The sequence below is a fragment of the Scomber scombrus genome, chromosome 8 (genome assembly GCF_963691925.1).
Source record: "Scomber scombrus chromosome 8, fScoSco1.1, whole genome shotgun sequence".
NCBI classification, from domain to species: domain Eukaryota; kingdom Metazoa; phylum Chordata; class Actinopteri; order Scombriformes; family Scombridae; genus Scomber; species Scomber scombrus.
In genome coordinates, this window is record NC_084977.1 from 21,633,635 (window position 1) to 21,655,724 (window position 22,090).

The window sequence follows — 22,090 nt, forward strand, 5'->3', positions numbered from 1 at the left end:
GCATAGAATTGACAACATTTGTGCCAATACTGATATCTGTAATAGGCCAATATCTGCGATAATATCGGCTGATCGATATATCGGTCGGGCTCCACATCACAGTACAGTCATCGGTCAGTAGTACACACCATCATCCTGCTTGTAAATATTACAGAAGTACTGAAGTCTAGTGTCAGTGTAATGTCCTGTTTAGATAAACGTGTGTTGGAAATGGATGTTGAATTTGAAGGTAAACTGAAAGTAAGTACTAACCCCCCTCCTCCTCCTCGTCCTCCTCCTGCTCCCCCCTCCTCCTCCTGCTGCTGCTGCTCCTCTGCTTTATTTGCTCCATATGGTGTTTGACATGGTACCCAGAAGAGAGAGAGAGAAAAAAAACCCTCCTGTGTGGGCGGAGGAAAAGCCTAGTATTTTGTCCGTCCTGAAATTTGATTCAGAAGTTCAGGATCCTGGAAGACAAAAAGCAAACGGAGGGGGAGGGAAGGAAGAAAGGCAGAGAAGGACGGAGGGTCTCTGTTTTTTTATACTGCGAGAAGAGTAAACTCACCAAATAGACTCTGCAACCTCCGAGAAAAGTAAGTCCATTTATACAAAGCATGTTTCTAACAGTGTGAAGCGCTTATAGTTGATAAATTAAGTCACATTGCTTAATTTGTCTCTCACTTCACTGCTGTAATTGCTGCTGAATGGCCAGAAAATATCAGATTTTGAGACCTGCTGCTCTTTCAGAAGGACTCGTGTGTCTTTACGCGCAGCTTCACGCACGCTCGGGCGCATTTTGGCCTCATTTGATTAATTTATCACCAAATTAGGTTCTTCCTGTAGCCCTCACTAGACCAGACAGGATCAGGCTTTGCTTTTGTTTGAGGAGGAGGATTTGTTAAACCTTGTTTTCTGTTTGAAAGAGTTGCTCAGCAGCGGGTAAAGATATTTTTTCAGCGGGGAGTAGGACCACATTGGCCCCTACGTGCGTTTCCACCTCCACGCCAGCTCTGATAAGCAGCGAGATTTATACCCCTCCGACTCAAAGAGCGCGACGAGTCCTAATTGCCTCTATACATGGTAAAGTCCACATTTGTTTGGAGAAAGATCCTCGACGCTGATTTTGCGTGCCGACTCTGCACCACAGTTGGATGTGAGCCAAAAAAACCCAGAAGAAAATGCTCCAAATTCAATCTGCAGATGTTAATGAGAGCCTCTGAAAATCACCACACTGCCCCAATGAACCGACAAAGAAAGGCGCGTGATTGGTGTTATTTTACATTACTTTGATTTGGCAAATGCCTTTTGTCCAAAGTCACGTACAATAAGTGCGTTTTTACGCGTTTTTATATAAAGATAATGACAAGAAAAGAAGCCAATTCAGATCATTTAGTCAAGTAAAAAGATCAATGCTACTCTATAAAAGTACTCCATTACAATGTTACCTGAATACATGTGCATAAATATTGGCAGTAAAATGGTTAAAAGCACAAGTAGTGCTAATAATTGCTCGTCAGTGTTAATTACATTATTGTATCATTATTTAATATGTAAGTACTTAAGTGTTGTAGTAGGTTGATGTTAAACTACTTTTTAAGAGAGTGTTTGGTCGTTTAATCTGTAACAATTTATAAATGTTTTGTGTTTAATGTCCAAAAATACTTAAAAATTAATTTGTAACATAAAATGATGAGATTCAAGTACTACAGTATTGCAGTAGGCTACTTGAGTAAATGTACTTAGTTACTTTCCATTACTGCCAACCAAACGGTTCTGTACTAAATTACAGAGCATTTGACTCCATAATGATTTTATAATTTGTACTTCTGCTTATATGTGATTTCAGCTACTTTTACTCATGAGGCAGCACTGTATATACAGTATATATATATATATATATATATATATATATATATATATATATATATATATATATATATATATATATATATATATATATATATATATGTGTACACACACACAGTATTTTAAGTCTGTTCACTCTCACTGTATCTGCCTTGTTAGCGTCCTCATGCTGCCTTCTCATCTGCTAAATGCTAATGACAGTGGTTCCCAACCTAAGGTTGTGAGCCCTGCAATCAGTCACAAGAGAAGAAAAAGAGAAGTTTTGATCAGATGATAGGGGATTCAAAACAAATATCTGTTAGTTTTTTCTTACTTTGTGCTATTTTTTTTAATCCTTTATCCTCCTTAATTCCTCTAAAATCCATGAAATTCAATACTGGATACATGTATGTCCTCAGGCCTATAAAATCTACTTAGTTACTTAGTCGTACGTGTAACACTGGATACTTTCACCATTAACAATTATCCACACCCACATGGGATTACATGACATAATACATATAAATAACAACTATTTTGGATTTTGCATGCAGTTTTATTTTTTAGATTAATAGTTTGAATATACTTTATCTACATTTTATTTGGCATGAAGCCGTTAAGTCATCAAATTCTGGTGGATAAATGCTGATGATTAAACTTCAATACTTTGATATTATCCAAAACACTATTTTTTTTAAGCTTTAAAGTAGGAAACTTTTTAACTGTAACCTGTTTATTTAGGCACATATTTTTAATGCTGATGAATTAAGCAGTTTTATATATTTTGTTAAAGACATATTCCACAGTTTTGGAAAATACTGTATTCTCTTTTTTTTTTCTCTGAGAATTAAATGGAAAAGATTAGCTGTCTGTCAACTATAATGCTAGAGCCAGAGCTTAGCTTAGCATAACATCTGGAAACAATGGAAACTAGATAATAAACGTGCCCACCAAAACCTCTAAAGTTCATTAATTAGAACATTTTTCATCATTTGTTTAATGTGCGTTGAAAAAAAGTTTTTTTAATGGATTAAACAAACAAGATATAACATGGCTACAACAGCTTTAACTTGGGATTCAAAGCTTTATGCTAAGTTAACTTGCTTTAGCTTCATATTGACGCCACAGACATGAGCGTGGTATCAATCTTCTCAACTAACTCTGCAAGGGAGTGAATAAGTGCATTTCCTGAACTATTCCTTAATGTGAAAAATAGTCAAAATGGGTTTCTCCAAACTTGAGTGTTTAACAGGCAATGATATACTGTAGATAGCTGTAACCCAGTCTTAGGTCTCCATTCATTTATTTTTTGCAGGCCTAAACTTTAAGTATATAGTGCTATAGTCAGTCTGTTTCTGGACTTCATCCACCAGCCTGTCCTTTGTGAAGGGGTTTAACAATCTAATTTGATGTTATTCTTAAGTGTCATCAAAAATAAATCACTTTATAATTTCTACCTGTGAAGATTTTGTGAGAAAAGCTCTCAGGAAAACGGAAAAGGTCACTGATAACAAATCAAACCTGCACACCTTACAGAGGAAGATAAACGCTGACAACCTGTCAGTGAGGATTATAGTACAACTACAAACATGACCTCAGAAAAGCTCCCTTTCCTCACATAACTTAACCATTAAACATCAACGCACCACATACAGGCAAGTCAGGCTCCAACTGAAATATGTCCAATGAATAGTTTTTTCTATAAAATGTCATAAAATTGTGTAATGTGACCTTAATATTTTCCCAGAGCCCAAATTGACATCTTCGAAGTGCTTGTTTTGTTCACCCAACCAGTCCAAACCAAAGATATTCAGTTTTCTATCATATATGATGGAGAAAAGCAGCAAAGCCTTGAAAAAATGAGCGAGATGATCAATTGATGAAGAGTATAGCTGCAAATACATTTTCTTTCATTCGACTGGTGGAGTTTTGGTTTTATACTCGTTTAAAATGGAAGGTACTGTAAACCCTACTCCTGTCGATAGAAAGTGGAAAACTGAATGTAGGCAAGAGAAGTCAAAACAAGCTACAAAAGTGCTTTGCAGGGAAAAAAAGATGGAGATAAAAGAGACACAATAAATAAAGAAAGAAGGGGAAATACAACCCACAAACAAAAAGTTAAGACAAAGCCAAAGGAAAACAAATAGATTATTTTTAAATGCGTTCACTGGTTTGGCTCGAATGGTTTCAGTGGAGATGACGTCATTGCTTTCTGTGGCCACAGTTTGGTGTTTTTAACTGGCTTTGACTTTTCTTCTTGGCTGGACCTCTTCTGTTCCTCTCAGGCTGTGCGACTATGAGCACCTCGGGGCTTCAGGCCACTAACCGGCAGAACGTGAAGGAGCTCGACAGCATGAAGGAGTCCATCAGCGACATCATCAACCAGCTCCAGGATATCGACCCGGCCAGGCTCTCCTTCTCCCCATTCCTCGACCTGGACACTCAGATCTCCTTGGCACCAGTGTCAGACAGCCCTGAGTCCTCGGTGGAAGAGCTGCACTCGTCCTCCCACTCTGTCTCCGGCTCCCAGCACTCCCTTGAACCGCCACCAGCAACCGATCAGCCAAAGGGTGAGTTATTACTGCTGCTTTTTACTCTCTGACGGAGCTTCAGAGTTTGAGGGGAGGCCAAATTAGCAAAGGCCACCTCGGGTGAATTTGAGTGGATCCAAAGAAGGTTGAGACAAAATCAGGATTCATGAAAACAGAGGAAAGCAAGTCAGCAGTCAATAAAACGTTCCACAAGTCTTTACAATTTTGAAAATAATGATTAAAGTGTCCTTAAATCTCACAAATATGCAGATCTACCTGCAAGAGCTCTGGACTAAATCTTTCAACATCCACCTCATCAATGCATTCTTGTAGTTTTAAGACCTTTATAAACAGATTCAAATCTGATAAGTTGCAGTGCTATGTTGATTTTGAGGGTTGATTTTGTATAAATTCATGGGCAAAACTTGAGTCAGCATCCAATACAGACTTAGAAAAAGTCTTTTCTTGGTCTTTAGTCAAAAAAGACACACAAAAATAGGCATAGTTTAACATGTGAGAGAAGTGTTTAGAGTCTGAAACACTGCAGTCCTGCTGGAGCGAGACTCCATCTGTAATGTGAAGTGGGTGAATGTTTGTAATCCTTCCCATCGCTCCTGCTTCAACCAAAAAAACATTTAGATGTTTAACAGATACGAAGGCTGATGCAGCACTGGTGGAAACACCTGGTGAGATGTTTTCAGCTGCTGAAATCTCAATATTTTTTTCCTAACTGGATATTTATCACCCTAGAGTTTCAGTTTGGATTTATGTTGAAGTGTCTTCTTTCTTCACACTGACACATGTGCCACCAGATGTTTGATTGAAAGGGGAAAATAAACTCTACTGAATATAAGACATTATAGAAGATGAGACATTAATTTGTCAGTTTAACTTTAAGACTGATGCACAACTGAAGCTTGACTACCAGACAGTCAGGGGCCTCAAAAACTCAAAAGCAAAGTGTATTGTCCATTGTTTTTTTGGTAATGTGAGTCCTACATTAAAGCTTTATTGTGTGGACCTGTATTGTTTAGTTAATTTATTATTATGATTACATGGTGCATATTCCTAAATACATTTGTGTTATTGTGACAAGCAAAGAGAAACTTGTGTTCACAATATTAATCCAGAATAAGAGAGTTGCTGTATTGACATACTAAACATTTATGTGTTCACAACATCAGATATTCTTTTTGACTGGAGAAAGAAAGTTGCATTATGGGTTGTTTGTAGCCCAGCGAGTGTTTTAAAGTGTGTTTATAGTGAGTCTGTAAGAGTTTTAAAAAGGTTTTCTTAGCTCGGTTTAACCTGCAGGAGGTTCTGAAGGCTTGTGTAATATCACTGAGTAATTTTAACCACTTTCAAGAGCCTAGAAGGAGAGTGTGTTAGTATGTGATTCTACTACAACATATATTCTAAGTCTTTTTACAAAAACTGGTGCTGGAAAAGCCGTCTTATAATCAGGGTCACATTATATTTGGATGGTATTTGGTGTTTGTGTGGCTGTGATGCAAACCCACACAAAGCACAGGGAGGTGGGTTCAACAGAGGCCCAATGGCAATTTTTGGCCCTAGGGCCCTCTGAAAGGTTAATCCGGCCATGTGCTTTCCCCTCCATGATGTTAAATGAGACTCAGACCTCTGCCTCGTGTTGTGGACAAAAGGCAGTGAGTGATTGATTAGGCTAAGCCTGCAGTTGATTACTTTCAGTGTCTGGTTTTGGATGCTGCAATGAAGTGTTGTTCTGATTTTAACAGGCCCTGCTTCCTGCCACCAGCGGCCGAGCGACAGTCTCCCACCGGAGCCACGAGCAGACGAGACAGACGAGGGGGAGCTGGATCAAACTCTTTCCAGTCCCATTATCACAGCGCACAATTTGGACGCTGCCACGGAAAACTGCATCGGCAGTCCAACCCCAGCCTCTCAGGGAGACATTCCCAATGGCACAGAAACACCGAGATGGAGTCCAGAGTCCACCAATCTGGACTGCTCTGTGGACGAGGGTCGACCTCTGATAGGCTCGCTGCCAGAGAGCGTGGAGCTGACTGTGTGGAGCTCAGAGGGGCGAGGAGAGACTTGCGAGGCTGCAGAAGAGGCTGCAGATCGGGGCCGCTGCTGCTGCCGCTGCTGCCAGTGTAAATGCTGCCAGAGTGGCAGAGTTCCCGCTTTCTTCTCAGTCCTGGCCTCTCTTCTGTGCACAGCCGGGATCCTCTATGCACTCTATTTCTATGTCCCCATTAAACCCCCCGACTGCCCAGATGTTTCTAGCCGTGTTGTTTTCACCCTCTGCTGCTGTGTGGTGGCAGCCATCCCCATCCTTTTCGGTACGCTTCAAACACCTGCACACTGACATTCAAAAACAGCCATGTGAGCACCACAAATGAAAGATAAAGATTAAGAGAGGATTTGGTTTGTCTGGCCGCCTCGTCTCGGAATGTTTCAACGTCTCCTGTCCCCTTTAATTTCATGGGCTTTCAACCTCAATGCAGCAGACGTTTCCCTCTGGGGAGAAGCATAATTTCCTTCTCCTGCACATAGCTTTAAATGGAAACTACAATAAGAGATTGGCTGGTTCTCTCTGCGTCTCCCAGGCTGTGGCCTAATTGTTTCTGAACATTTTAATCACTTCCCAACCTGGGCCACCAGGACTAGAGGGCAGGTGGCAAAAACATCCAAAACCAAAGCCTGTCCAGACCATTTTCCTCTCACCTATTTATCAAACTGATGACATATTGCAGCCAGAGAAGAGTATTTGCATGTAGGCCAGTCTGCTGGCAGTTTCTGTATTCAAATGAAGATATTAGAAAAACAAAGCATGCTGTCAGACAAGATCAAGTGCAGCAAGAGGTTGCTTGAAGTTGAGAGTTGTTTGTGGAAAAATGGCCCACATTCAAGATGCTAACTGACTTATTGCTCTTTTATCCCTTCCAGCGATGCTCATGGGTGCAGCGTGCCAGTTCTGCACAGGCTCCTTCAATTTGCAGGAGTCATTTCCCAGAAGACGCGCGGTTCAGCAGCTGTTTGTCACGGCGTCCTTGGAACAGTTACTCCTCTACGTCCTCAACCTCGTCGTTATGGCCGCTTTACTTCCTCAAGACCAGCTGAAGTTGGTGCCTATACTGGTCGGCGTGTTCATCCTAGGAAGGTGAGGCTTAAATGTGGACAAGAGGGGAGTTTCATAAAGGTGACTCATAAAGCAGAAGTTATTGTGAAAAGCACTTAAAAACTGATCACTCTTTCATATAGCCTGTTAACTCAGAGTTTCGGGATAGACAATTTTTCAACAGTCAGATGCCCAAATGAACACTTAAAGAGGTTTTCCTCACAGTCATCATTCCTCCTGTTCATCAAATGCACGTTCAATGTCAGTGATAGGGGCCAAAATCCACAGTGTGTTAACACAGTCATTTTGTGCAAAAATGCAATTTAAATTTGATCTGAAGCTTATTTGAGGCCTCAGCAGTCTGAGTTAATCATATCAAGTGGATATCTGCCACATGTTATGAAGAGATCTTCTGATGGTCAGTATGGACAAGAGAAATGATTAAGGCACGAAAAAGTTCTTTTAATGTCCATTCAGGCACCTGACTTTTGTTTTAAGACAGATTTGAAAAACTGTGAACCCGCCCCCTTTATTGTGAACAGGTGAATTAAAGTTGGTCTTAAAATGGTTCATTCTTAACTTTCAAACACATCTAACACAAATCACACTAATTCACAAAAAAGAAAACATGGTAAGACAAAACTGTGATATTCGTGACTGCACAGCAGCACACATGTTAAACATTTAATATGGAGAGTAAAATTACAGCAACAACAGCCATGCTGGCAGCTTGGGAAGGCTTCTCGGGCACCGAGGTGCTTTAAGCTACATGCAAATGTTAGCATACTAACATGCTAATGTTCAGGCTTCTGTTTTGACTTTGTCCTCTGTGTGTCTGTTTGGTCCGGTCGATGTCCTGATTCATGTGGGCCTGTGCTGTGTTTCAGGCTTCTTATAGCTTGACCTCTGAAGTTGATTGATTTGTTGCACCAAGTTGTCCCAGTTTAGTCAGGTGACGGCTGTATTTTATCCTGAGGAAGGCAGTTTGTAAGGTTATGTTTCATCTGTTGAAATAAAGGAATTATAAGTGTGCAGCTTTTCAATTTTTTGATAGTAGGTAATATTTACCACGGTTCTCTTAGTTTTGCTTGTTAGCATGCTAATTTAATTATCAGCACTAAACATGTTAAGCACAGCTTTGGGAGTAACATCAGTTTTGCTCGTATTTGGTCAAAAACCAAACTACTGGACAAATGAAATTTTGACTTGTTGATGGTGCTGTATGAAAACTGATTATGAAAGTTATGAGCCTACAAATCCCCATGAGGGGCACATGAATGTGTGGTTAATATTTCATGGTAATCGAGGCTATTGAATGTCTGTCAAGACCTTTTGCTTAAAACCACAAATCTCAACTTCATGTTGGTCACTAGCGGTAAAGTCAGGGACTCAACAAAGTTATTACATTTCAACCTTTGTGGACCATGAATGTTTCTACAAAATTTCATAGCAATCCATCCAACAGTTGTTGAGATATTTCAGTCTGGACCAAAGTGATGGATCAGCTAACAGACCCACATTGCCAGCCCTAGAGCCACGCCGCTAGCAAGGCTAAAAACAAACAAAACCACTGTCATTAGCAAAGCCAAAGAGAAGTTTTGGCAGCATGTTGTAGCTCAGACTGCGACACAAGAAGAAATGAACCCAGCTCAGTTTGTTTCAGTGTTCTGTTTCTACAATTCACCATTTTTTACGGGCGATTATATGACTGAAGTATTTCTTAACTGGGAGCAGATGCCAGGGAACCAGCAAAGACTGGATTTGACCAGTGTAGTTTTTACTCCTCATCAGTTTGTGAAAATACAACAATTTGTTAAACATTAGACCAGAGTGCTAGTAGTTCTACCTCAGAGTGATTTTTCCACCAAAACTTCAGAGATTTTGTCATTTAAAAATGGTTTTAGGCATAAAGGGGTGAAATTATCCAATGTTTCAAACAAAAAAACACCTATCAAAACTTTGAGAAAAGCCCAAACACTGAATAAGATTTGTGTCTCATAAATTTGCTTTATATTTTTTCCTATATCTGACAACCTCTCAGATGTATAGTTCTACCTCAACCAGCTTCAACAGTAAAACGCTACTACACACCGATGCATAAGCAAATTAATAATACAAGACAATTAGGGCTGCAATATGTTTTCATTATCGATGTATCTGTTGTTTATTTTCTAGATTCATTCATTAGTTTTTTGGTTTATAAAATGTTTTCATTGTTCTGACAAAAACGGCTTCCCAAAGCCCAAGACGATGTCTTCAAATATTTTGTTTTGTCCACAGCAGTCCATAACACGAAGATATTTTACTTAATATAATTGAAGACTAATTAAACCAGAAAATATTCATAGGAGAGTAGCTGAAATCAGAGAATTTGGACATTTTTCCTTTAAAAATGATTCCAAATGATTAACTGATCATATATGAGCTGCAGATTCATTGAATAAATGGCAATTTATTGATTAGCTTTAAATATGATATCACAAATAAAGGCCATTTTCATCAAAAACATTGCCTGTATTTTGATACTTACTTTGTTGATTTGGGACTTTTACTTAAGGATCTGAATACTTCTTCTGAGTAAGCCGGTAATCTTGCTTCAAACACCCATCAGGGAGGCTGTGAGTGTTTATCACTGATGTTGAACTTAATCTGATTTCCTGTTTTGTTGTTATTTTCGCCCCAACAGGCTCGTTTACTGGGTCAGCCTGAACGTGTGCAGCAGCTGGCGAGGATTCGGTTCGGGCCTGACCGTCTTCCCGCTCCTCGCCATGGTGGCTCTCAATCTGTTCATCATGTACAACCTGAATCTCAAAGAGCCACTTTTTGGCTCCAAGGACGTCCTCTATAATCAGGTCACCCCCTCTTCCTGGTCAGGGGAGACATCACAGAGCCCGAGTGGCAAACCAGACATCCTACCCACAGACATCCTGGACGCTCAGTGAGGAGGCGAGCTGGGCTTTCTTCTTTCAGAGGAGGAGATCTTTCCAAAAATAGTCCATTCCTGTGGTCTGCAGTTCAGCACAGCTACACACGCTGCCACTATAACCTCCAAGTCTGTGATGGCTTAACTTGTATTTTCGCTCCTCCTATACAGGACTTCTTTAAATGTGGATTCATGCTTATTATCTGAAACGCAAGAGCTCTTTCCCTGCTAGTGGCAGAGGAAGCCTTTGAACAATGCTCCAGTCTTATTTGTTCTTTTAAGCTCTTCCAGTGCCTATATTTAATGTTTTGAACTCTTAAGTACTTAAAAGCTCTGTTATATATATGGCTGAATTTTGGTTTAACTTAAAAAACCACGAGCAAAGCAACTTCATTTCTCAGACTTTATTATTGTTTCAACTGTCCAAAAAGTTTGTACATGATGAAGGCAGAATAAAAGCCATTTGTGAAAAAGTCTTTTCATCTTTCCCAGCGGGGGTTTTCAGCCGTCCAGTTGCTGCTTTTGCCTTGACTGAGTATCTATTCCTGGAGAAACGGCAGTGTGTGTTTGCAGTGGCGGGACTGTCATTATGTGATAACATGCTCTCGATGATTCTCTGGTTGCTCTCCATCTCCACCCAGCTGGCGTCCTCGTTGCTGCTTCTGCTGCTGCTGCTGCTGTCGCTTGCTGGGTTTGTGGCGTCAAAATGAGGCCAAAACAAAAACCGGATGCAAAAGATGGCTGCTCTAATTCTTTCTGTTGACCACTGAGTCAACACAAGATTAATGAGCTGTCCAAATTACTATAATTAAAGACAATTTATTTGGCTAAAGCCATATTTATCAAGTCAAAAGAAACCTTTTTCAGGCTCAAATGGTAAGATTTAGTGTCTGAAACGTTGCATCTAATAAACTGTATTCAACCTTTTTTCTTTTTTTTCCTTTTCTTACAAGTTTTACCAATTTATTACTATTATAAATTAAAAATGTATACGTTTTAACTGCTAGTCACACTAAGTAATCAGTTTTATAGCAAGTTTTACTTTTCCTCCCAGTCTGTCTCTTTATTTTAGAGCAATCATTTGATTTGTAAAAGTGTAAATATTGCTTTTTTAAAATGTAATTATACATGTGACATTATCAAGCTGTGTGTAAATGTGCAACTTGTTACAGCAACATAAACACTTAAACTCTGACCAACAGCATCAGTTTGCTGTGGTGCATCTAACACTAACATGTCTAAGCTAAAAGAAGAGTCTCGATTTGCAAGTAGAAAGCTGCACATCTCCAGGACTACGATATATCTAAACTACTCAAATTTTGAATGTAAACAGGTAAAATTGATTGAGTTTGGATTTAAAAAATCTCACCTATAGGCCCAGAGAGTAGCTGTTCTTTTAATAATTTCACACAATCTTGCTCAATCTTGCTTGGTGAAATGTCACAATCCCATGACTCTGGGCAGTGAAACAATCAAAAGCTCCAGAACAGCTACTAAATGGACTTTGTGGTGAGATTGTTCTGTCAAGTACTGCTTCTGAGACTTTAAATCTCAACTGTGAGTTTTTTATTCTCTCCTGAGGGTTCAATTTGGCCAGTGGCGTCTGGGGTAATATGATATTGAGACTCGTGTTGGAGACGAAATGATCCATCAAAAAATAATCGTCAGATTAACTGATAATCCAAACAGTCGTTAGTTTCAGTGCCAGGCTGCTCTGCTCTGTGTGTGATGCTGTTTTTGCCATAGCCTCATTGGATTTATGATTATATTCCTTTAAATCTGTGGAAAGACAGATGAATGTCTCTTCACCTCCCATTCATCAGCTCTCTTCTTGCTCTGGTAGCTGCCCAGTGAAACCAGTCTCTTGCTGTCACCCACTGAGGAGTTCTACCCAGTGCCTTGCTCAAGAGCTTCAACTATGCAGTTTAAACCAATGTGACTAAGGGAAAGTAACAAAACTGCAGCCTAACTTCGCCTATGTTGAACTTAATTCAAACAAATGATCTCTACACTGATTATTCTAGTTAATAAAAAACCTGCAACACTTCAGCATGGAAGTTAATTTCCTTACATTGAGAACAGTCTTAATTTTAAGGGAACCCTCTTACTATTTTTTTTCTGCAGCTTTCATCTCACAATCTCTCTGGGAATTTCAACATTTATTATTGCAGTTAGATTTTTTTTCTAGCATGTAAGAAGGATCATCACTACATTACTGAAACTATGGGTGGAATTTTTTCCTCTGGCCGTTCGTTTTACGATGATAAAAGGACCTTTATTGTCATTTCACCACAGTTATAAGTTATACTTCTCAGTTGAATGCCCCATATGATGACATGAAATTGTGTTTCCTGAGTCTCTGGTGAGAAAGTAGAGTGTATTTCAAGTTGAGAAACATTTTAAAATGTTAGAAGAATTAAAATTTAAGGTTGAAAACATATAAATAAAAGAATGTGGTTTGTAAGGTTGAGCTGGTGCAGACAGTTGAAACTGTAGCAGCTTTCATAAACATGGATTGTGCAAAAGATTGTGCATATTAGCAGGTTACATCCTATATATGTTTGGCTAATTAGCTAACAATACAGAAATACAGAACATACAGCAGTTCAGATGATCCCAGTATTTGTAAATGGACCATATCAGAAGTAAAGTAAGTGCAGACTCATTCTCTTTCTCTGTCCAGATTGTGGAGATGATTTGAGGATTTGAACCAGCAAAATCCTCCTCCAGTTAGGCCTATAAGTCACCTTTTCCATTTTCCATAAAGAGTTAGTCCAGGAAGTTTATAGTCTGCTGAATGATTGGGACTTGCAGATTACACAAGCTCTTCCTCTAATTTATCATAATGTTGGAAGAATATAACTATGCATGTATGAGCCTTCAGTGCTTTTTAACAGCTTATTGGCACATTTCAATTCACAGATATTAAGGATGAATCAATCGCTCTCTGGTTGTTGCGTCTTACATGAGAGGTCTGTTTTATTCTCTGATGTTATCAAATAAAAGTGTTTATTATGCCAACACTCGTTAATTAAAGCAGCTGAACCAGTAAAACCAGGCTGCTGCTGCTCCAGTGTTATTATCTGGGTCACACAAACCCAACTCCTGCAAGTGAAAGTATAAAAATCAGTCCTGCTGTGAGTAACACATGTACAGTTTATCCTGCTCCAAACATGCTCCACAAAATTGTGACCATGTGTTCTCACAGATTACCGAGTGTGAGAATAGAAGATCAAAGCTGCTTTTAATGGAATATCCCCAGTATTTACGCCGTAACAGCATGACTGTCGGTTACTTTGTGATGTATTTCCAAAAGTAATCGAGATATTTAGTCAAGATCTACAATTTAAAGTTGAACTCACTGATGGTTTCACACCTCATATGAAATAAAAGGTGCAGGTTTTGTTTTAATAAATGGGGCTACACAGTCTCTATAAAATTCATGAAGTGTCTCCATGTTGTAATTCATGTGTTTTTACTTTTATCAGTCACTTATAATCAAAAATGATATGCTGTGCGGACCCCAGGAAGAAAATGTTGGGGATCCTGAAATAAATTAAATCTAATGAAAGGTATTGTTATATTTTGCACAAATAAAATTGACAGATCTTAAACAGCAAACATGTGTTCAGCGCTCAGTTTATAATGATCACACACATGTTTTACACATCCATTTGACTTGGTATTTAAACTTTAAAAAATGATGTGTTACAATAGTGCCCATTCCTACATGCAGACCATGAATGTCAACCCACTAGGAGGCGCTAAAAAGCTATAATAAAGAATGTATAAAACTATTAAAATAGAAAATACCTGTTATATTGATGTCCTTAGTGTTGCTTTTGGGAATTTCATGACATGAATACTCTACAGTTACACATATATTTCTCTTGGTGGTTTTTTTTTTTAACCCTTTCATACTGTTCAGGGTCCAATTTCAGCAGTAAAAACCCCTTAAATACTTTTTCCTTAAACCCTAAAATTGAAATATTGTCCTAATGTGACCCAGAGTATGAAAAAACAGAAATATTTCAACTTCTTACATTTGTGTGCGGCTGATATACAATTTATAGAGTGTATGACACATATTTGTACAAAAAAATACTGTTGCATTCTTCACATTAATATTCATCGTTCAATGTATGCCCTCTGTTTTATGTAACATGGGTCCATTGTATAGTGTGAATGTAAATTTTTAATTATGCAAAAACGAAAAACATGGGGGGAAATGACATGAAACATATTTTAAACGTTAAATGAGTAGCTCATAGATGATGTAAAGAGATAATTTTACAGCCAAGTAACACATGGTGACATATTATATAATCCTTTAAATCAACAGTATTAAAATACAGAATATAGGCTAACATAGAAATTAAGTATTCTGTATTTTCCCCAATTAAATGTTTTATTCATGGAAATGCGGAGAACACTTAGAAAACCCTTTTACATCTGCAAAAAAAACATACATATTATAAATAGTATAAAATATGAAATTACAACCGGACTATTATAATCTGACCGTCTGCTGGTTGTCAAGGTTACAGCAGCGCCCCCAGCAGCTCGCGCTCACATACAACACAGGAAGGAGTGTGACGTATATACAATTCCAAAGATGGCGGCGTTGGTCGGTGAGTGATGTTTTGACTAAAATATCAATCTTTTTTACAAACCGTATCAGCCTTTTTAGACGTGTGATATGCACAATGGTTAAAGATTTAGCCCACTAAAGTGCAGTGCCGAGTGCTTTGACTGTGTCGGTGATTGGATTTGTAGCTTTTAGTGAATGCCCACACTGACCTTGCTGCGTCTGTGTTAGCATGGCAGCTAACCAGGTTAGCGCTTACACAAACTATGAAAGCAGCTATTTGCGAGCCGAAAACCAACAATAAATAACAATAATAATAAAGTCAATATGCATATTAACATGTATTATAACACAGCCCAGCTCTGATATACTCATTGTGTCCCTTAATTGTGTTAAATTGTATCTAATTCGATTTAACTATTATGTCAGATGTGTCGTCTAACTAAACTTCATTTATAAAGCTCAGTCAGTCTGTGTTTCTCACTTATATATTATATATTTTATAAATAAACTGAAGACACTAGCTAGCATTACATACAGTAAAATATCAGTCAATATAAGAGTTTAAATAGTTACTCGCTTTGGCTTTTTCCTTCAGCATGAAAGGTGACTGGATCTTTCTAACACTGTCGAGCAGCTGTTAATATGTATATTACATTTAAATGCAACGTACTTATGATTTTTACTAGAACAACTAATTAATTTATCATGTAATAGATTTATCTCTTGGCTTTGCATTTTGATGGCGTATATAAAATACTCTACTTTGAATTATACTTTGTCTGATATTTTTCCCCATAATATTTAATTATTTTTAATTTAAAGACACAAGCTGTCACCTACTTCACTGTAAAGTCTATTCTCGGTGTTTGTGCACTGGAGGCTTAAAGTTTCCACTTAACACTTGTGCCAGTTGAATATTGGGCCAGGATTGGCCTCCAAACTATTTGTTACATCTTAAATCCTGCTCATAGACTCAACCCTTAAAAATCTGATTTTCAAGTGGCACCGAGAAACGTCCCACTTTCAACAGATGAATGTGGAAACAGCTGTTCAGCATCAAACTCTGCAAATACTTTTTTTTTGTACAGCAAAGCTCAAATGTTCAACTGAAGTAACAATTTTGAGTGAAGGAGGACTTAAAGCATTTGTGCCCTTCACTAAGTTCTTGGTGCTGTTTGTAGCTAAATTGTGTTTAAACAAGATAACTTGTCCTGCTATGATCTAAGTTATGAGTGACATTCATAGTAACAGCAGTCCACAGTAATACATCTGAAACATTGTGTAGATTTTTATTATTATAAGCTTTATTAAGTTTGTTAAATGTTTTTATTTTGCAGTGCCTCGCCTAGCCATATTTGGCTCCTTTTCAACAAGGTAAGAAGCTTTTTAATCTTGTTGCTTGTTCCGAAACTTAATTCAATCCAGCTCTGCCCTGCTGGTCCCACAGCTGTGACAGTTTTGTGCCCTTTACAGAGGAGGAGTTGGCCTTTCATACCTACTAATTCAGTTTTTACTGAGCCTGCGCACAGGTCCAACTAATTTGCTTCACACTATGTAGGCAAAAAATGTAGAAAAGAATATATTTACCCAAAATATAATCTGTTTATTTTCCACATCACAATAGGTCATGTGACATAGATAGAACATGTAATTCTTTTCCACATGTGATACACATATCAAAGCCAAACAATCCCATTTTTATTCCATGCATTTCTGTAAATTTGTCTGTTCCTTAAAGGTCAGATTTCCTCCTGTCAGAGAGCATTTCAAGGTAAACAGACAATTTTCACTTAAAACCAAGAGCAGACATATTTCTTGTTAGTTCTCTCAGTAGCAATTTAGAGTTTAGCTTTTAGAACTTTAGACGCTTAGAAAAAAATCCTCAGCCCCTACAATGAAAGCCATCCATCACACACAATATCTTGGAATTAATACATTTTACAACTTAAATATTACACCATTGCCCTCTACTGAAACTGAGTGGTACCTGCATTTTGTCAGTGACATGATCATATTCTGTATATCTTTAAATTAACTTCACCATTAACTCTGAAATCATTTATTTTCATGCCACCAATTTGAACTATCCGTCTGACCTTCTTTCCACCTGACAGGCCCATTTCAGTTTTTGCTATTCAACAGAAGAGCCTGCACAGCAGTGCTAAAAGCGAGAATACCACCACGAGGTAAGACTCATGTAATTATCAGAGTGGAGAAAATATGTCCAGTAAAGACTCTGCACACAGTGAGCGACATCCTCTCCGTCCTTCTGTTGCAGCGTGGTTCCAGTCAGAGAGAAAAGCACGGCGGTGGCAGCAGCCAAACCAGCAGCTGTAGCCAGCAGCAAGGGCGAGTATGTCATCACCAAGCTGGACGACCTCGTTAACTGGGCACGAAGGGTGAGTTGATGGGAGGCTTTTAGATTTTTAACACCCAGCATGTGTGGAAGGGATTAATCATCATTCTAGACTTTACTATGGCTCATTTTTACACCTGAAAATAAGATCAAGTCCTCTGCCCTGTGATGTGACAGCGTGGGACTGTTTGGTCTTAAATGTCACATGGTTGGTCGTGTTGTCATGTTAATTGCCATTGATTCAGCTTTTAATCATCTGAAGCTGCCACCACCATGAATCATATTTGCAAAGGCAGCTAAGCAGTACTATGTGTGAGTTAACAGTCTCCATTTTTATGAGATTTCAGGGCAAAAAAGGTATATTGAAGAGGCACAAACAGTCAGTGTGTCATTGATGTCTCTCTGTTGTGTTTCGCCCTCACAGAGCTCTCTGTGGCCTATGACCTTTGGTCTGGCATGCTGTGCAGTGGAGATGATGCACATGGCGGCACCCCGTTACGATATGGATCGCTTCGGCGTCGTGTTCAGAGCAAGTCCCAGGCAGTCTGATGTCATGATTGTGGCAGGAACACTGACCAATAAAATGGCTCCAGCTCTGCGCAAGGTGAGGAGGGAGGGAGAGTACGGGATGTAACAGCAGCTGTTGTGAGGGGATGTAAAAGCATCAGCATCTAACATTTAAATGTGTAATTCCACTAACAACATGACCACTGTCTCAAGTTTGATTGAGCTCATTAAATATGTAGCCTCGTAATTTATGGGACATAATTCAGCTGTTTATGTGGAGGAAATATTTTCCTACACTGTACATATACTCATGCTCCTGCTGAGACTTCTCTATCTGCAGGATGGGAGTATAGCTGTGTAAATGCTGGCAGGATTATAACTAGCCTCTGTGGATGAATCCTCCCTGCATCTGAAAGGACAGATTAGTTGTTAGTCAGACATTATATAACAGCGACTGAACTTCCTCTTCCCAACAGGTGTACGATCAGATGCCTGAGCCAAGATACGTCATCTCCATGGGAAGGTAGGCTAACTCCTGAAGACGGTTGTCTGAGCAACTGAGCGCTTTTATTACTAGCGTAGCTCTCTTCTTAGGGAAGCAGTTTACGCCTCAGCACCTGTCAACTTGTTGATCTGTAGCCTGTGTATTCAAGCATCCACAAAGCCTCCACAGCTGAGCTAATACTAATGTTTACTGTTTTTTCTCTTCGTCTTGTTTTTGTTCAGTATTCTCTCTGTGACTTTTTCCCTGTAGCCTCTAGTCTAATAGCAAGCTTTGATATATAGTGATACACCGCACAGTCATGTTTAAAAGCTTTACCTCAACATCTGATCCAGTTATTGACTCATACTGTATATTGTCATTGTGGTTTTCTGCCAGCCAGTAAAAGTCACACTTTTTGTGCCTTTTTTATAGCTGTGTAGGGTTAGGGTCTAAACCTACACCAGTAAGTGTCTTAATAACCACCACTGTCCTCATAATTTTGCTCCTCCAGTTGTGCCAACGGAGGAGGCTACTACCACTACTCCTACGCTGTCGTCAGAGGTTGTGACCGAATCGTACCAGTGGACATTTACGTTCCAGGTAGAGTTTACTGTACTCACTATACAATATCAAGTGTAAAACCTAGAGACGTTTGATACCATTTTTTCCTTGTGTCATTAAATGCTTTGTAAGACCAGCAAAATTATAGTCATGCATACTTTATCGGCGGGACTTTCCAGTGTTAAAATTGTGTGGTAGATGCGCACATCCAGAACAAAAAAATCTAAACTAGGTGCTGGACAAAAGAACCAAATGTGTAAAAGACAAAAGAAAGTCTGCTCTCTCTTGTCTGAAGAAGAGTAGTATGCTCAAAAGGTCACTCTTAATATCCCATAAAACTACATCTGCGCTGGGAGCTAGTGTGCAGACTGTCTTCTGTCTTTTACAGATTTGGCACTTTCCGGTGTAAAATATTACCAAATTGCAGACATTTTGCTAATGTCACACTATTTACCGGAGATCAATTCTTCTTTGCCGCTCTAAATCAGTAGCTGCCATCGGCTGCACAGTGCAGCTTGCTGTGTTGGTTGCTGTTTTGGAGTGGCAAATTATCGGAGCGTGAAACTTTTTAAAAGTTTATTGATAAATTACATGGTATTGTATTACTGCGTAGACTCCTGTTCTTGCAGATACTTGATCTAACATTTAGTTAATATTGGAGGCATTTCTGATACTGTTACCTGTATCAGAACAACTAAAGTAAAACCTGCAAATCCATCATCCTACAGAATAATGAAAACTATGGTGCATTAAAACTGGAACATGTCAGACATGCATGTCCTCAGATTTGACTTTTAGTGTGGTTATTTTTCCGGATGTGGTCCCCTTAGTTTCAAAAAAGGAAATCTTTGTGGTAAGAGATTTTGGTGGAAGGCCCATTCTGTTTCAACATGAGTGTCCTGTGCCCAAAGCCGAGTCCAAAAAGAGTTCACCTCAACCCCAAACACCTTTTCCCAACCGCACTACTGCTCATGTGTCAGAATCAGAGTAAATCTGTGCAGTAATGTTCAAAACTCATGTGGTAAGCCTCACCAGCAGAGCTGAGGCTGTTATTTTGGCCACATGGGACCAATTCACACAATTTCCTGTTAACAATTCAATCACAGCTAAAATTCAGGGGTCATGGTAACTGTATCTCTGGCAGGTTATTTAGGATCAAATTTAGGAGTAGACATAGTTGTAAAAGTCAAAGTAGCAGCAGTGTTTGTAGTAGAAGTAATGACAGACCAACAGGACTGGACTTTTGAAGCTTATATTTGATATTTTCTTCCACCGTCCTCAGGTTGTCCTCCGACTGCAGAGGCTCTTCTCTACGGGACTTTACAGTTGCAGAAGAAAATCAAACGTGAGAAGAAGATGACGATCTGGTATAGGAAGTAAATGTGTAATTTGTTAGTGTATCTGGTATGTAAATGATGTATTTCTGATTTCATTTGGAGCGCCGCTCCTCCTCCACGTAGAGCTGCAGGAACTCACTTCAATAAAATCATTGTTGTAATTTACGCAAGAAGCACTACTGCTTATTTTTAATTTTATTTTTTAAACACAGAAGCAGTCAGATCAGTATTTATGTCCACAGTTTGAGCTTTTGTTAGAACTTCAACCATATGTGTGATTCATCTTTACTCAACCGTTTCACTGAAGATACTGTATGTGTTTCATCTTACCACGGCACAAAATTTGCACCAGCCACCAGACAAATGTTACAATGGTTGGTAGATTTGCTTCACTCACCAGCCAAAATTGATTGAGTGGCTAGTAAAATTTAAAAATTAATTAGCCATTTGACCAGTGGACAAAAAAGTTAATTTTGCACCCTGCATCTTATCTTATTATCTGGAATATTATTTTAAGCAAACTGGGATCTCAGGTTGAAGCATTGTTATAACATCTGTTATCATTGTAGCCACTGTCACCAACAGAGCCACTAGATGGCGCCAGTGATCACTAACTCTGACGTTCACTGTGTTGACACAAAGCAGTGGTTAGAAGGAAAATGCATTTTAATTATGTGTTGTTTAACTCTGAGATCACAGTCTGCTGAAACACTGCAAACACACAGAGTGAAATGCCCAGGTTCAGTGTTTCTGTTAACAAGATTGTGAGAATCTGTTTGTGTTGTCTGTACAAAATCAGCTGCAGTGTTTTAGTTTATTCATCTATTCAACTGTAAACCTGCTCCTATAATTATGTATTCAGACAGACAGCAGAGTAGCTTTTATGCATCTTCAGTGTTAATTAACAGAATGATTGGTTCTGCGGTCTGTGCTGCTGAAGGGTTCTTGAGCGAGACACTTAATTCCTACTTGGCTATTTGTTTTAATTTGCTCTGGATAATAGTTTGCTGTTACGCTGTGATGGCTGTGCACTTCCAAAGAAATTAAAGTAAAACGTTGTCACAGTGACACATCTAGTTAAAGATTGTTTTTCATGTTTTAAAGCTGTGTCTACATAATGTATACCCAGATTCTGGTGTTCTTTCACATATTAAAGGAGTTGCAGGGTTCTTGGTTTCCAGAAAGCAGCGATTAATCAGTTGGTTTTAACTCACTGACAGATACTGGACTTCTGAGGCCTGTGTTGAGTTTTAACAAATCTGATATATCAATGGACTAATCAGTATTTGTCTATTAACATTATAAAAACATCTGGTAGTGATCCCATGCGTTTAAATATGTACTGAGCTGGACATTTTGCAGTTGAAAATAAAGATAGTTTATGCAAATCTCAACATGATACCAGGTGTGTAGGCATAAAGGCAAAAACAATCTCAAGAGAAAAAGATAGCTCTAAACTGAATATGTGCTTATGAAAAGTGAGTTTGATAACTACAGTTATGGTATCAAGTAAAACACCTAATAAAGACATAAAACATGTATTGGAGCATAAAAAAAAAGAAATCTATATTATAAGGCCGCTTAGCTCCTTTTTTACCTTATATTTTATTTTATTCCAGTGTTTTATACCCTCTAATGTTTCTGTGATAAACCAAGATCTGTAAATATTGACCAAGCTGATGTATGGGTCGAGCTTTAACAATATAAGTGACTATGTGCTGTCATTTCAAGCATCTGTAAACAGGAAAAAGGATTGAACAGTTATTTAAATATCTACAATAGTTTGCTTGAATATCACAACAGAATGTATCAGGATATGTCACTTATAACTAAAAACCATCTGCCATAAATACAGTATAATTCATCTTAATAT

General features: G+C 38.7%; 2 protein-coding genes across 2 annotated transcripts; both read left to right on the forward strand.

The window, feature by feature from the left end:
• Positions 1-4,120: 4,120 nt before the first annotated feature.
• On the forward strand, positions 4,121-10,400 carry LOC133984286 (uncharacterized). The gene is made up of 4 exons (XM_062423484.1): positions 4,121-4,394; positions 6,113-6,679; positions 7,287-7,500; positions 10,145-10,400. The coding sequence occupies exons 1-4, from the start codon at positions 4,121-4,123 to the stop codon at positions 10,398-10,400; spliced, it is 1,311 nt and encodes a 436-aa protein (XP_062279468.1).
• Positions 10,401-14,983: 4,583 nt separating this feature from the next.
• On the forward strand, positions 14,984-21,285 carry ndufs7 (NADH:ubiquinone oxidoreductase core subunit S7). The gene is made up of 8 exons (XM_062423988.1): positions 14,984-15,012; positions 16,310-16,346; positions 17,087-17,158; positions 17,251-17,371; positions 17,753-17,932; positions 18,312-18,358; positions 18,831-18,919; positions 20,163-21,285. The coding sequence occupies exons 1-8, from the start codon at positions 14,997-14,999 to the stop codon at positions 20,258-20,260; spliced, it is 660 nt and encodes a 219-aa protein (XP_062279972.1). The 5' UTR covers positions 14,984-14,996; the 3' UTR covers positions 20,261-21,285.
• The last annotated feature ends 805 nt before the right edge of the window (positions 21,286-22,090 follow it).

Bases quoted from the DNA above. Each gene is read 5' to 3' on its own strand.
- LOC133984286 (XM_062423484.1), top strand. From the start codon at position 4,121: ATGAGCACCTCGGGGCTTCAGGCCACTAACCGGCAGAACGTGAAGGAG. The intron at 4,395-6,112 runs GTGAGTTATTAC...TGATTTTAACAG, and splicing joins AGCAACCGATCAGCCAAAGG to GCCCTGCTTCCTGCCACCAG. The intron at 6,680-7,286 runs GTACGCTTCAAA...TATCCCTTCCAG, and splicing joins AGCCATCCCCATCCTTTTCG to CGATGCTCATGGGTGCAGCG.
- ndufs7 (XM_062423988.1), top strand. The intron at 17,159-17,250 runs GTAAGACTCATG...CTTCTGTTGCAG, and splicing joins AGCGAGAATACCACCACGAG to CGTGGTTCCAGTCAGAGAGA. The intron at 17,933-18,311 runs GTGAGGAGGGAG...TCTTCCCAACAG, and splicing joins TGGCTCCAGCTCTGCGCAAG to GTGTACGATCAGATGCCTGA.